We start from the raw sequence: 16,285 nt of genomic DNA, 5'->3' as shown, positions 1-16,285 counted from the left end.
ATATTTGTAAACTAATAAAATATTTCTTTTACCCCCTTAAGTTTATCATTCAAAAATTTTGCACACATCCTTTTCTCTCCAAAAACTTGCTCATTTGTCAAAAATGTCGGTAGCGAATCACAACAGGAATTTCCGTGGACATTGTTCAGATCGGACCACTATAGCATAACATGCCATACAAACTGACCTATCAAAATCAAGATAAAGAGCTTCATAAAAATTAGTTTTTCTTTTTTTCTAATGCCAAAAAATCAGTAGAATTAAATGAAAAAATCAAAATAAAATAAAATATTGTAAAAACACATATACATACATGTATATATAAAGGTGGGTATAATGTGTAAAATTTTCTTATTGTTGTAAGTGCAGTAAAAGTAGCAAATAATCAAATAAGCACATTGAATACCAACCTACGCTCATTTAGTATTAATATTTATGTATAAATGTTTCATTACATTAGGGTATCCATTATTTCCCAAGTTTATTTTTTTTTTGCAAACTCGCCTTAACCTTCAGTTTTTGCCTTCAAACCATTATCCAATGTAAGAAAGCTCTTTAAGTATTTTCCCTATAACACAGGATTTTTTTGCATAAAGTAAGTATAATATACAACTTTGCAGATATGATATTCCAATACAAAATTACTATTTTCTATACAAAAAATAGCTCATCGATTTTTTCCATTAAAACATTCCTTTAAAAGTTATATGCTTTACTTTACAAGTGAATTATAAACTCTGTGTTGCGCATACGACATGGTGTACACGTAAACAATAGCTTGGATAATAATACGTTGGATAATTTTTTAGTGCAAAATAAAACTTCAAGGAAAGTCTGTAAAAACACTTAACTTGGAAAATAACGGACACCGTAATGTGCATGCACATAAGCATTAATTACAATTTAATTAATCATAAGCGTGGTTGCTATTCTCTTTAAATAAAATATTAATAGGTTAAAGAATGCGAATGCAATATTATAAAACTTTACATCGAAACAATCCACAATGTTATTAGTTAGTATGAAAAGTTTACAAATATACAATATAGTATATGATAATAATTTATGAGCCATATTTGTACGCATGTTGATGTATTTGTGGGAAGTATTTCTTCACTTAGCACTTAAACATAAAAAATTTAAATATATAAATATACCGCTTTGTTCTGGATATTAGTGAGCGTTATTTTAAGCCCTAAAATTCACATTAATCAACCCTGCATCAATTTGTTATTGTATTTTATAAAATACTTGTCCATTTTTAAAAGCTTGGTCTATAACGCTATCTGATACTAAATGATACTATAGATGTTATGATGCTATGTTAGATTATAGAAGAGTTAAATATAATATTGTGAATTCCTATTAACATCTCTGAAATATTAATGCTAAGTTAGATGATTTGGTTGTGATATATGAATATAACTGCCTTATAAAATATGTTCGAAATGCGTTATTAATATTCAAAATCATTAGAACAAAAAAACGTTTTTAAGGGTATACATGGGTTTACGGGTTTCAAAAAAATCGATTTTTTTTATTGTCTTATTAAATTCCGCAGCACCTCTAAAATATTGTTATAAATTTTCAAGTTGATCCGACTAATAGTTTCGGAGAAACCGCATGTGAGCTCGAGGCTAGCTGGACGTTGGACGAAAACGTTTAGCAAGATTTCTCGAGAACTATTATACTCAAACGATCTTCATGAAATTTTACACAGGTCTTTAAGATACATTTCTTAAAAACTTAGATCAATTATTTTTTTCGATTACAACTATTTGAAAAAAATGTGAAATTTTTTGTAAAAATATCTGCCAAAAATAAAATTTTAATTTTTTTCATTCGTCCAAGTTCAAAGTTACGGTTTTAACTAAAATACGTATTTTTCCACTTTAGATGAACCTGTCAGGAGTTATCCTGCCAACGCGTGTGCATTTTTTCTGAGGATCACCGGATTGCCGGTGTTTAAAATATTTTTTTTCAAAAATTTCAGAATTTCTTTATTAATAGTGTATGTTTGCAACAATTAAAAAAATTAATAAAATATTTCATTTTTTATATGAGAAAAAAATTTTGAAAAAGGCTGTTCTTTACCCGAGGGAACCCATGTGACCACTTAAGATCGGAAACCTTTGGGCTTACCAAACCTTGGGTTTGGGTCCGCGGTCCTGTGCTATGAACTCACTTTGCTCAGATAGCTTCAAATGCGTTTTCTCAGGCTTTTAAAGCTTAACCTTGCCTGAGCTAGAACAAATTCTAAATTCTCTACTGCTTTACTTATACAACAATATATTTACTCCGTTAGATCTTGATACTAATATTTTCTATTTTTTTCTTATTTCCTTCGTCCGCATAAAAACTCACTACCTTTAAAAAATTATGTTTAAAAAAGCAAATCTTAAAATTATTAATAATTGGTAAGAATAATCCTAACTTTAATTTAATATATAATTTCCAAAAGTGTTCTTTTCGGTCACACATTTCTTGTAATGTTAACGAAAATGTTCATGTACATACATATGTATGTACGTGTCAATGTATGTGTATGTGTTAGCGATTGTGAAGTGTTTTGTTCACCCAATGGCTCATAAATTATTTATCCATATGACCAAGAGAGAAAGATCGACTGATTGATATATATAATTTTTTGTTGTTGCAAGACTTATTTACGATGAGAATACTTGAGATTTGAAGAGTTTGCAAGTTTGATTGTTTAAAATAAATTCCCTAACCTGCTGCATTCTTTGCAGATCATTTCTATCTAATACTCCAGTTACCAATTGAACATCTCCTCGTATGGTTATATGTGGGTCACGTTCAACAGCCAAATCCAGTATGCGTAGCTTATTCACCGACAAACCGGCAATAACACCAGCAAATGGACGTTCAATTCGTGTTCTACCGCCACGGCTAAATTTTCCGCCCACTTGAATGCTGGACATGGTATTAAACACGGTCGATTGATGCCCTGATAAAAAATTTATATAGAAAGAAATTAAAAATCAAATAAATGTACTTTATCTGTCTGCCTGGTTTACCTTGTGGTGTCAATGTTTGCACATTATAGTCATCGAGCTGGAGTGTAGCGTTGCCACCTTTACGGCTAAAGCGCACCACATGGTAGGTGTTGTCGTTCACTTTGGTGCCAATTTCACCTAACGGCAAATCGCGTGTACCAATATTATACACCATAAATATATTGCCTTCGACTATTTCGAGTTCCATATAGTCCTGTGTGGTCGCACTCTCCACACGCAATATCACAGCATCGGATTTGGTTGTGATGAAACCCAAAGCGACATTGTCTTCTTCGGTATCTGCTTGCATATTTTCCGGAAAAGCATATTGTATAATGCCTTTGTTGTTGCCGAACTCATAGGCGATTGATTCTGAGATAAAAGTAGAAATAGAAATTAAATGATTTGGTAACTTGTTTTGCTATTAAATTTCAATAAACGCTTTATTTACCATCGTAACACGTCGGGCCGGTATACGAAGTCATGTCACATTCACATACGTAGGCATTCCATTGTTGCACGCAAACGCCACGATTGGCACATGCGTTCTGACTGCATTTGGTCGGACCTTCACAACCAGACACCACCAGCGAGCTTGGCACAACCGCATCGCTGGTCAGTGTCGGTGATGTATCACCCAGATCCAAAGAAGCAAGACAACCCTCAAAACCAGAACGCGATGAAATGGACGCCGGCAATTTCGCGTACATGTCCTTGAACACGCCACCTATATAGAGTATGCCCGAAAGCTCCAAATGCATGCTGTTGCCGGTCAGTGTAACAATCTCGAATGAATCATCCACGGTAAGCGTGTGCGTTTTGGGTCCCGGTCGACGTATGCTCACTTGATGCCAGCGATTGTCATTCATGTGTATGCGTGACTTGTCACGCATTGTTATCGGCCCATCACCAATGTCAAAGGTATAGTGTATATGACCGTTAACCAACTCCAAAGCAATGAAATCATTACGTCGTCCACCGTTATAGAGTAACAAACCATTTGGTTCGACTGTTTTGAAGCGGAAATCCACCGAGACGCTAGAGTACGCCTTCAACATGGGTAAACCTACATAAGAGTGCTTCGAACGGAAGGTGGCAGCATGGTAAGGATTACCGGGTGGTGAGTTCACAAAACGCGCTGTCAACTTGAAGGTAGCGCTTGGCAGTGCCGATAACTCGGGACCCAAATTTTTAACAATATCAATATATCTGAAATAACGGTACAAATGGGAGGCATATATTTGGATCTCTCCACAGAATTGAAATTGAACGCACCTTTGTCCATTGAAAATGAATCCCTGTAGTTGGCCAATAAAATTGGGCATTGTCGACGTCATTTGGATTTCCTCCTCGGCATGAAACATTCCACCCAAGTGGATGGAACGTATCTCGATGGTGCTGTGGCGACCGAGTATAGTCTCCGCTGTCGGAATATACATATGTACGCTAGATAAAATACTAAATCACTCATGCAACACACACCTAATTCAACTACGGCATAATTACGATTATTCGTTAGTCAATTAATTATACTAATACATATGTACGATTAAATAATATAATATATGGTAAATACAACATACAGTACATACATTCGTATGTGTATTGCAAATACATACGTATGAAGTGGACGTTCTAAGTCCGCTCCTCAAAATACAACATTTTTACAATATCTTTAAATGACAATAAGCTTGTATATATGTATGTATGGTATGTAAGTATAATAGTATATATGTATGTATTATATATTGTATTACTAAGTAATGTTGCTTTAACAAATATTTCACTTAGTGAAATGCATAAAAGTAAGTTGCATAGTAGATGATAGACTCATAAGTAAATATGTATAGGAGTATATAGCTGTAGACATATGTATATATGTACGTATCTACCATATGCAGGTGTACGAGCCATTCTTATGACTATACAATTTTACGTACATATGTATATATTAATATGTAAATATTTTTATTATTTAAAGAAGTTTCAAGCAATTCTGGTGAGTCGTTGAGTTCTTGTTCAGATATATATGTATATATGTAGTTTTGCAGTTTGAATTACTAAATTTGTGCAGTTTACAATTGTTGGAAAATCAAATAAAAAACAATAAGGAAGAGCAAAGTTCGGATATAACCGAATATTTCACACTCTTGCAACTTGTAAGGATTACAGCTAGGAAAGTACTTTCAGATACATAAGGCTTGTTAGTTATATTAGGTCTAGGGCACCCGATCTTATTCATTCTAAGCACAAATATGCACCGTTATAAGAAAATCACGCTCTTTCAATTGCATTAAGATAACTCACATATTGGCCACTATATATTTTCCCGTAGTTCCTAGGTGGAACATAGGGCTTTTGTCACTATATGCCGTATAAAGTCACCCGGAAGTTCAAAAATCTTTACATTGAATATATGGGAGCTAAGGTCCGATTTTTGATACATAAAGATAATATTATCAGAAAAGTATTCTCTACAAATTTGAATTTATATCTCACACGTAGACCGATATTTTCGGTAAAAAGTCAACTATAGCTCTAGGGTCCCCATAATCAGTACTCAGGAGCTGGAATAGTTTTTGTTGGATTTGGACTTCTGGGTATATACATATATATATGTATATAACCTTATAACTATTTCGCTTAGTTTGAGGTGATACATGCAACTGTTAGGTGCACAAAATTATTATCCTCCGCAGCAACATGTTGCAAGAGTATAAGGATAGTTTCTAAACCAGAAGAATAACAGAGGAAGGCATATTCACAAAAATCACTTGGCAGTTAATAAATAAATAAGTAGTATATTATTCTCAAAACTAGTCAATATTTTTATGGATATGTATATACTTTAATTTATTTGGAATGGAAAGGTAAGATATACTATATTTGTGAATACCTAAACTTCAGAGATAGCAAAAGATCTCAACATCTGTTACGGATCGCCGCAAAATATTTTGGTTAATGTAAAAAAATTGATGGTGTCAAAGTCCGGAATTTTTTGCAAAAGTGGTGCTTGATACCGTGGTTTGAGACCGTACATTCATCAAACATATCTTTACTGGTGACGAGACCGGAGTTTACAAACAATCTAAGAAAAATTCGCTGAAGGTACTGAAAGCCTATGAATCGTATAAGAAATGTATGTATGGAAAAATTGAGTAAACGTAGGCATGCTCGTATTGGCTTAAAATGAACGTATTTTGAAGGCAATAATCAAGATATGTATTAAAATAAGTAAAAATCCGGGTCAAATTTTGAATTCAGATGATGGTTTCGTCGGAATTAACGAACTATGTAGGTCGTGACCGATATGTATGGTATAAAGTCTTAGGATAATGAAATTTAAGATTACGGTATATTGGATTATAGCATCTCAAGAATATCGTTTATCTAGTTTTATTTAAATCGGCCGAGGAGTTTTATCGCTTTAGAATATGTTTAAAATTAATTTAATTCGTGTTTTGAATAACACCCTTATATGGGTGGTGGGTGTGGTTATTGCCTGATTTAATCCACTGAAAATATCTATGTATGTAAATATTACATTATAATATATATAAAAATATTATCTAATCAAATTTCGCCTTTCCGCCAAGTGATTTTGTAGTGAAGTTTTTTAAATTATTTGAGTTAAAAAATAAATTAGTAATTAAATTGAAGAAGAAAAGTAATAGCTTGAATAAAATGAAAAAAACTACGTATGTATATATCTGTATCGTGATTGACATAAAGAGTGCGCCAAGTTGGGAACGTACAATAATACTTTTGTATTTCAGCAGTTAAGTCTAAAAGTGCAATAAATTGAAAACGTAAATAAAGAACGTAACCGTTTAATAAATCTAACCTAACTTTTCATCAATCTATGTAATAGAACGCAAACATACAAAATTCCGCTGGTTTGCCAGTATTTCATATTAACTTTAATTTCTAGAAATACAAAATATATCTTTCGGTCTAAAGTTTCTAAAGGAAATAATTAAATTAGGAAATAATGCCCATAAGAGACTATTAAATGAAAAAAGAGAAAACGAAAGTATGTGCAGAATGTAAGATTATAGTTGGTACGTCATAAATTTCTTTGACATTTGACATTTCTATTTATGATAACTTCATATGTAAGGTGGAACAACAAAAGCGATTTCACGAAATGATTTCAGGTTGATGAGGTGGCACGGAATGAAACAGCTAATGCACATATACATAAGTATACATACATATGTACGCGAATAATTATATATATATATATATATACATATGTATATGTATGTATGTATATAAATGGAGTGGGTGTGTAAATTTCGTTATGAAATGGGTATTCACAAGACATTGCAGTACACCTTATTTTTTATCGATTTTTTTTTATCGAACAATTATATACCGAATAAAGGACATTAATTAATGTAATCTTCTAGATACTGTGGAACTTTAAGGTATAAGGTAAAAATCAGGTTTTTCCGTTATGTTCTGTAATGACAGTTATTTTATTCGTTTGTGAATACCCTTCTATAACTCAATTATGATGAGGATGATTGAGAACGTTCAGCGATTTAGATATCGGTTATGCTGATGGCGATGGCTTAATGCTCTAGAATTTGAGACAGCAGGCAGCAATTTTTAGACTTGCGATTGTGGAGAATCACTCATGCAAATTAAAAGTTATAATTTGTGATAAGAAAAGTATAAATTACAAATATACATACATACATAAATCAATATTTTTTCTGTGTATTAGTTATGGAACATGCGAAGTATGCGTGTTGCCGTTAGAGCGGCAAATTGGCGCCATGCATGCATATATACGCACATACGCACACGCACACACACAACCAGGTGCAGCTGCAGCTAGGGTGGCGGTGTTGGAGAGCTAGAATTGGCGCGTGTATACGGTGGTTGCGTAGTAACAGTGCGACGGGTTTACGAAATTGGCAAACTATTTAAGTATGTAAGTACATATGTAAGTATGTAGTAAGTATGCAGAAGTCCGCTACACGCGATTCGGACATTTTTGGTGCTTGTGCGACAATATATAAATAATTAAAGTTTCGTAGGTGAAGACAAACACACGTACATTATTGTGTAGTATTGCAAATGCATCGCTACGATTTGTGAGATTAGTTTTAGGTTATGCTTGTTTTTTTTTTATTTTTCTGCAATTAACACAAACTAAGTTAGTATATCGCAGTACACGAATATATAGAATTAGAATAAAACACTAGAAGAATATTAGTAATTGGTGCAGATTACAGCCCCGGCGCTTTATTAACATTTTTTTGCCGCAATTGTTAGTGCCTCTTCAGCAGCGGCCACAACAACAGTGGCAACAAAAAAATGCGCACCTGTTCTTGCGTGTCGATTTTTTAATTTCTCTAATTCCTGCTCTAAGAAAAAAATATAACAATCTCTCAATTTTGAAAAAGCTTTGTCAAAAATAAAATATTTTTAATTATTAATGTATCGTATATAAAACACTATACAAACCTATATAAATTATTTTCTCACTTTAAACTTTCTTGTAGCTTGCCTTGTGTTATGGTGATAGTATTTTGCAGAAAAATTTACTCAATTTCGCACTGCAAAAATATTATATTCCCGAAGTTACAGAAAACACGAAAAATGTTACGGTTACCTTTCGAAATGTACGCGCTATGAGAAATACATATGTATGTATGTATAGTTAAATACTTATTTAATATCGATACAGCTATATTTTATGTAATTATGTACATTAAAAATGACCAAAGTGAAATTTTGCATTGTAATCCATGTATCAAAAAATATATGTCAGATTCATTGAAACATATTTCCACGGCAAGCAACCAATTTTTTGCTGATATTCGCAGACATGTTACACAAAGGTTTCCCTATGATGAAATATTAATTTTCTTATTTTCTTAAAGCATGCACTTTCAGTACTATTACATTTTTGCTAAAGTGTCTTTAGTAAGTTCTAACTTTTCTTGCTGAAATTTTATCTATTTTTTTCGCTCCAGGGAGAGGTTAAGTAAAAATCAAAGAAAATTTTCAATTTTATTTTCTCATAAAAGAAGGCAATTTGGTATTGAGGCAAATGAAAACACGACATCAAGATTTTAAAAAGTTTCAAATTTACAAGAACAGAGGTTGAAATGTATGCGATCACAGGGCACCCAAATTTGTATATTTGTATAATATACGAGTATTGAACAAGTTGAACTTCGAAAACAGTTTTTGTAACCTTAACGGTAATAAAATCCGTTTTGGAAGTTATTTTCCAAAATATATACCGAAATTACAAAATATTTGAGATTTATGCGTCTTACAGTTTCTGCTTCTCACAAAATCTACAACAACTATTCGGCAAACAATCGAAGAATACGTCCGCTATTGCTGCTCATTCGGGAATATTTTTCTGATCTTAAGGGGTTTTACGGGTTAAAAAAAAAAAGATTTTTTATGGTCTTATTAAATTCTAAAATACCTACAGAATATTGTCAAACATTTTTAAGTTGATCCGAGTAATAGTTTCAGAGATACGAGTACAGCCTTGAGAACAGGTGAGCTCGAGGCTAGCTAGGCTAAGTGCGCGATCTTTACACGCGTTTTTGTCGAAACTGTCTTTTTGAAGCCGGTCGGAATGATTGCTCGAGAACTGCTCAACCGATCTTCATGACACATTACACAGGTCTTTGAGATACATTTCTAAAGTTTTGTACGTAGGATTTTTTTCGATTACAACTATTATTTTATTTTTTTTTTTTGTTAAATCCACTTTTAAGTGGTTTTCCTTCGTCCATGTTCTAAGTTAAGGTTTACAACCAAAACACGTATCTTTCACTTTAGATGATCCTGTAAGGAGTTATCGTGCCAACGGGGGTGCATCTTTTTTCCGAGAGGTCACCGGACATGACGATGTAATGGCCGAGTTTAATTTTTTTTTCTCCAAGAATTTCAGAATTTCTTTGTTAATAGTGCATGTTTGTAACAATAAAAAATTCTAACAAAATATTTCATTTTTTATATGAGAAAAAATATTGTTGAGAAAGCTGTTTTTTACACGAAGAAACCCATGCAACTCCTTAATAAGGAACTAAATTGAAGTCAATCTAACTATTTCTTCCGAGATTGGACCATTGACTTAGGCAATATTTGATGACAAATTTCTTTAAGATATCTTTCCCAATGAAAAAGTCTTCTATATAAGCACTTGATTACGATCGTTCAGATTGAAATAAATGCTGGGTGCAATATTTCAGTTCAATATCCCAAAAACTGAAGGACTAGTTTGCATATATACAGGCAAGCTGACGGACCGACGGACTTGGCTAAATTGTTCACGGTGGTCATTTATTTATGTGCATATGTACTTTATAGGGTCTCTGAAGTTTCCTTTTGGGTGTTCCAAGTACGTGGCAAACCTCCTATATCCTTTTCAGGGTACAAAAATTTATCACGTGAAAGCAACATCATGTAAAATTTAATAATTATGTAGTATTAAATAACCAACAATATAATTTGAAAATTCTACTTTTCCATTATTTTCTCACTTCGAAATTCTGTTACTGGTCTGCCTGTTAACGTCCCTCACAGCATTTTGTTTGCCCCGATCAACCGCTCTTGGCAAATTTTTACAGACTTTCAGTGTATACAACATATGTGTATTATGAAGAGTGTTTAATTTTCATAAAATATTCAAATATTTTTTTAGAATTTTCGGAAAAGCCTTCTGGTGCCCCATGATCGTTTATAAAACGAAACAGAAATTTAGGTACAAGTAACGTTTAAGATACAGTAAGTAAATATAAAATTGTAACAAACGAATTTCATAAAAGCAGAATGAATTTATAAGATGTTTGTATGTATGCATGTATGTACTATGTATAAGTGATTGTATGTATTAATGTGAGATGTCATATTTATAAATACGATTTTCAGGATTCGCTGGTGAAGTGATGATCATATATTATTTTACAGGATAAAATAAACGTCGAGAAAGGAAATATGTTTAATATGAAAGTATGCAAACAATGATACATACAATATACCAATAACAATTTAAATATGATAAAATGATTCGGGGAAATGAACTGTAAATTATATAGTATTGAATTGACAACAAAAATATTTTATACAAATATTTAAATAAAAATTACAACACATTTTTTATAAAGAAAGATTTTTTTTTAATATGCCTTTGGAGTTTAAAGCGTGGCGAACTAGTTTCACCTAATTTAGGGTACTTTCTGTTCCTCTCAATATAGAGTTATGGGAGATTAACTCCCGTAAAAATGCCACGAGTAAAATTCTTGCTATTTTTGTCTACCAATACGTTAATTTGACATTTAGTTGATTTCTTGTTTTGTTTTCTTATGCATTACGCATTTGACAGGTGTTGTTGTTGATTAAGTGATGGTGGTGATTTGGTGATTGGTGATTGCAAAGTAAGTAGGTATTGGTTAACATTTTCTTGAACAAAAAGTACAAGTATTTTTACGTTTGATTCAACGAGTATTTACAGTTAACAAAAAAAAAACAAAAAAACAGATGAAGTACCGAGTACGCCTGACAGAGACGAGACCACTGCACTGAAACTCATACACATACATATTATATACATATGCACTATGTATATGCGAAATCGCAGATAGTTGTGTTAGTTCTTTCATGGCCCATTGACGCACTCGATGAACAAAATACAAAATTGTTGGATAATATTATACAAAAGTAAAAAACAAATCACAAGGGAAACTATAGCAAAAAGCAACCAAAATTAAACCATAGAAATTTACAATTGTTGTTCTTGCTAAGAAGTTCGGTTGTTTGTCCCCTACGCTTATTATTGCTTGATTTACTTATTAATTATTTTCAATATTTCTTTTTAAAATCTAATTATTATTATTATTTTTTTTTTTTAATTTTTGGTAGAATGAAAAAAACGACACGGCACGACACGTAGTAGGGCAAATAGAAGTGCTGGTGATACATACATAACATACCCCTGACAGGGGGAACCCCGTCAACTTGTAGCCGTAGATTGGAGGCACGTCGCGAGAAGCGTATTGTGTGCCAGTTGTTGTCATTCAACACCGATTGACCGGCAAGTAAATTCTATAGAATCACAAAGATTTAAAAGTAAATTGGACACAGTATACGTTTAAATGTAAAACAGCAAGGAAATGCTCATAATTACCTTCTCTCGATCACTTAAACGCACACTGGCACGCACACGTCCCGCCACCAGCGCGATCTCCAAGCGATCTGGCGAATTCGACTCGGCACTTGTTAGTAGTATTAAGCCGGTGGGTCGCGAGGTTTTGAAACGTATTATAAGCTCTTCAGTTTGAGTTTTGGTGCCTTGACCATTGCCCAGCCATACAGTCATATGTTGGCTGCCGTTGAATGCCAATGTGGCCAACTCGCGTCCGCATGTCGGTCCGGCGTATAGTGTAGCAGTGCAGTCGCAAATGGGTCGATTCCAGCCCTCTATGCAGGTGCCACCATTCAAGCAGGGATTGCCGGAACAAACGTTGGCCTGTACGTGGCATGATGGCTTCACCGATGCTGCGGGTAATTGTCAAAAATTTAATTATATGCATTTTAGAGAACATTACTTTTATACATGTATATGTATGCGCTTTAAAGAACATGGTTATGTAAAAAAATGAGCATGGCTCACGTCGACCAGTATTTGAGTTACCTAAAGATCGAGTTATCTCAAACATTAGGCACAGGTGGTAGAGAGAAATATCTAAAATCTTTGGACTACCCTCAGTTTTACCCAAATTAAAAAGTATTCTGTGAGATCTTAAAAATAAATTCATTGAATATTTAATCAAAATGCTTCAAAACCGACTAAAAACAAAGTAAAAAAATGGAGAAATGAAAGGAAAATATTTAGTGTAATTATTTTTTTCATTGTCACAACAATTATCTTCATTACACTTTTTTGTTGTCTTCGACATCGCTTTTTCTTTCTTCATACCACATGCTAAACTGAATAATAATTATCAAAGCTTTTTGCTTTTTTACACCATGACACCAAAAAGTAGTCGCTATCAGCTATTTGCATAAATAATTGTGTCCGATTTATTTTTAATGGACAAAACATTTCATAGTTTCACGTACACTTCAAATCATTTACATCGAACATGTACTACATACATACTTCGATATACGTATGTACATACATACCTGAGTCCTGCAAGCGTGCGAATGCTGCAATATCGATTGCCTTGCCGCTTAAAACCAAGTCACGCAAGCAACCGACAAAACCTTGCCGCAACGTTGCCGTCCAGATAGCCGGTGGCCATGCGATATTATTGTACGCTGGACCCGTACCACCGACATACATATGCCCATCCAGTTCCAGTATGGTACCATCGCCCGGTGTACGGAACTCATTCCAAACGCCGTCGACGCTTACCTTTGCATCCCGTCCGTTGCGCCGCAATATCAAATCATGCCAATCACCGTCGTCAACTCGACGTCGTGAGGCACGCACCTTCGCCGCACCTGAACCCAAGTCCAAGTGTATGTAAATGTGTCCATTCAATAGCTCAATGGCAAACAGTACGGCCTGGAAAATATAACAATTTAATTATGCTTTTTAATTGTGGCGGTAAACAAGCATTAGTGAGTTAAAGTGAGTTAAAGAACAAAAGTAATTGAATTACTGGTGTGGCGCATGCACTTCCATGAGGGTCAGTCTCAATTCATCATCACACGCCGCTTTTATGCAACCAGCAAATTCTACTAAAGGTGGTCGATATGAGCAAATCATAAACTCATAAAATTATACAAGAAAAATTCCCTTAACCCACTTTAAACATTACAGTTTGATGTTTATGGAGCTTTAACCCTCTTATATTATATAACAAATGTTAGTTGATTGAGCACTGTTCACTTTTTCGACACGCGCCATGTATATGGTATACAAACATTACGAAAATGCAATGTTCTGTTCTGTCCTGATGTGAACTGTATTCCATTGAAGGGGTTTCTGCAAACGTTAGTGAGAAGTGGTAATGGCTGTGCTATAAGGCGGGTGAGGCAGATCTTCCCAGCCTCTGTTTTCTAAATACATTTTAAATGTTCTTACAATATGAGGGCGAGTGTGGTCATAATGGGAAACTATTGATTCGTATATAGTTGCGAATCCCTGTCGTTTTTCGACTCAAATTTGATGCGTTGTTGTCGGTAGCGCTTTCGATTAATGAAGCTTTAGAAGCCCAAAACACATCGGACCCGTCTAATCCCACCAAATACAGATCGTTACCTTGACATCATGGATAATCGGCTTTTCCGTTTTGGGTTGTCGTAATGAGTCCATTTTCTTTGTCAATCCCAATCTAATGCATAAACTACTTTTATAGCTAATGATATGTCGACCCACTTTTCTTGTTTTTGAATGACTCGCCTTTAATAAATGACATATACTGGATAAAATCCACAAGGCAGTAGCTTTCCAACGCATGTTCGGAATATTAAAACGATGGAACAATAATCAAGTTAATCCATCTTTTGAAAACTCACTCAAATATAACACACAAATATCACAACAGAGTGCAAGATTATGGCGTATTAACCAACGAATAAAGAGAGAATATATACTCCATAAGTTGGCACTGCTTCCATTTATAAGAGTGAAATGTACATTTATCATTTATAATCTTTTCTCTCCACAATATTTTCTCATTGATAAAAATGTACTTACATTCTTCGAGCGCGGTTGTTTCGAGCCTGTGGCCAAAATGATCAATCCATTAGGTTCCTTGGTACGAAATTTAAAGGATATAGAGCTTTGTTTGCCAGTCTCCCATGGTGGTAAAACCTACAAAAATCGCAGTTTACATAAGCACAAGCCAAGTATTAGACATATGTATGAAACAATATAAAGATAAAATGCAAATAATCTAAATTTGTCTATAATTATAAAATGAACTCATACCAAATGCGATTCCCTTGTAGTAAACGTAACTGGGTCCTGTGGGTCTCCTATGGGACACTGATATTCGACATTACCTGCGACTTGAATCAGTTTTGAGCCACTTTTAGCCAAATCGATAAGGTTTAATAATAATGTATCTGCAGAGAACTCAACCTTTTGGAACATTTTTCATTTAATATTTATTGAAAAAGTAATAATAATAGGGTACTAACCTTACGAAGACAGCCTACAAAGTTATTATGCACACGAGCACCGAGCAGCGCGCGTGGATTGACGGCGCCACCGACATAAACACGAGACGAAGATAGCATTGTGAATTTACCGGCAATATGCGAGTGATCGGTGTAAACATCATCAACAACGGTCACAAGCTAGGTTAAAAAAGGTTTCGAAATTATGCAAAAAACTATGTTTATTAATTCTGGAGCAAATTGACTTACTCTGCAGAAGCTTGTTATCGAAGATATTTCTTGAATTCGACGATGTACCGTTACTTTGTGCCATTGATGATCATCAAAACGTACCTTGGATGGCTTGATATGCATTTCCTGTTTACCGTTAGCTAAACCCATTGTAAGTGAAACGCCGCCATCACGTAGCGCCAAATTCAGGTAATCAGTACCGTGCCCTGATTATGTGAGAGAAACCAAATTAGCAAATGCACTTACGTATATACATACATATATGTTTCACAGTAGATACAAACCTGTATAGAATAATAAACCATTGGGTTGACGAGTGCGAAAGTATAGCGTAATGGCATCCTGAGCGCTTACAATCGGCTCGGCACTAGTTTGGCCAAGATCATACGACAGGAACTGTTGACCGCGAAATGTGGCTTCTGATGGCGCTTTTTCTGCAGCGAAATGGGGTAAGTGTTTTATTTTGGATATTTTGCAGCAAATCTTAGTATAATTTACCTTTTTCACAATATTGTCCATCATATTCAAGATTTCGACATTCACATATTGGACCCGAATCGGTTGAGATACAAATACCACCATGTTGGCAAGGATCACTTCGTTCACAAGCATCTGTGGTATTACCGCCGCGTACACCCTGTATAACAGAGGAATTCAGATACGGATTTGTATAACATATATTTTAATTTTTTCTAAACTACGTACCCTAGGTACCTTCTCCTTTGGCATTTCACCGTTATCGCATGGGCCGTCGCCACACTGTCGATTAGAAAAACAAAAGTTTATGTAAATCGTTTTTTTAAGAATAGGTATATTTGAACAGTGGCCGTAGAAACCAAAGATCTAAGTTGTCTAATTTTTATACGGATGGTCATGGGTTAAAATCCAGTCTTTGATACTTGGGTAGGCAGACTTCCCAAAAA

The 16,285-nt window shown here is 34.3% G+C and overlaps 1 protein-coding gene across 4 annotated transcripts in view; it reads right to left on the bottom strand.

Annotated features, from left to right (window-relative positions):
* The window catches only part of LOC105222809 (neurexin-1), a 33,347-nt gene that overhangs the window by 10,135 nt on the left and 6,927 nt on the right, over positions 1-16,285 (bottom strand). For 2 of the 4 annotated variants that reach the window (XM_011200287.4, XM_011200289.4), the window contains exons 5-18: positions 16,068-16,121; positions 15,861-15,999; positions 15,647-15,796; positions 15,381-15,568; positions 15,153-15,311; positions 14,941-15,093; positions 14,707-14,823; positions 13,185-13,569; positions 12,184-12,554; positions 11,981-12,101; positions 4,293-4,440; positions 3,469-4,226; positions 3,039-3,389; positions 2,733-2,968 (exon numbers count right to left, since the gene is read on the bottom strand). In XM_011200287.4, the coding sequence (XP_011198589.2) occupies positions 2,733-2,968; positions 3,039-3,389; positions 3,469-4,226; positions 4,293-4,440; positions 11,981-12,101; positions 12,184-12,554; positions 13,185-13,569; positions 14,707-14,823; positions 14,941-15,093; positions 15,153-15,311; positions 15,381-15,568; positions 15,647-15,796; positions 15,861-15,999; positions 16,068-16,121 (3,330 nt within the window). The remainder of the gene's footprint in view (positions 1-2,732; positions 2,969-3,038; positions 3,390-3,468; positions 4,227-4,292; positions 4,441-11,980; positions 12,102-12,183; positions 12,555-13,184; positions 13,570-14,706; positions 14,824-14,940; positions 15,094-15,152; positions 15,312-15,380; positions 15,569-15,646; positions 15,797-15,860; positions 16,000-16,067; positions 16,122-16,285) is intronic. The other 2 variants (XM_019989145.3, XM_011200288.4) reach the window with 2 other exon arrangements.

Source organism: Bactrocera dorsalis, chromosome 2, assembly GCF_023373825.1.
Source record: "Bactrocera dorsalis isolate Fly_Bdor chromosome 2, ASM2337382v1, whole genome shotgun sequence".
In the NCBI taxonomy this organism is placed as follows: domain Eukaryota; kingdom Metazoa; phylum Arthropoda; class Insecta; order Diptera; family Tephritidae; genus Bactrocera; species Bactrocera dorsalis.
This window is presented reverse-complemented; position numbering and strand designations above follow the sequence as displayed.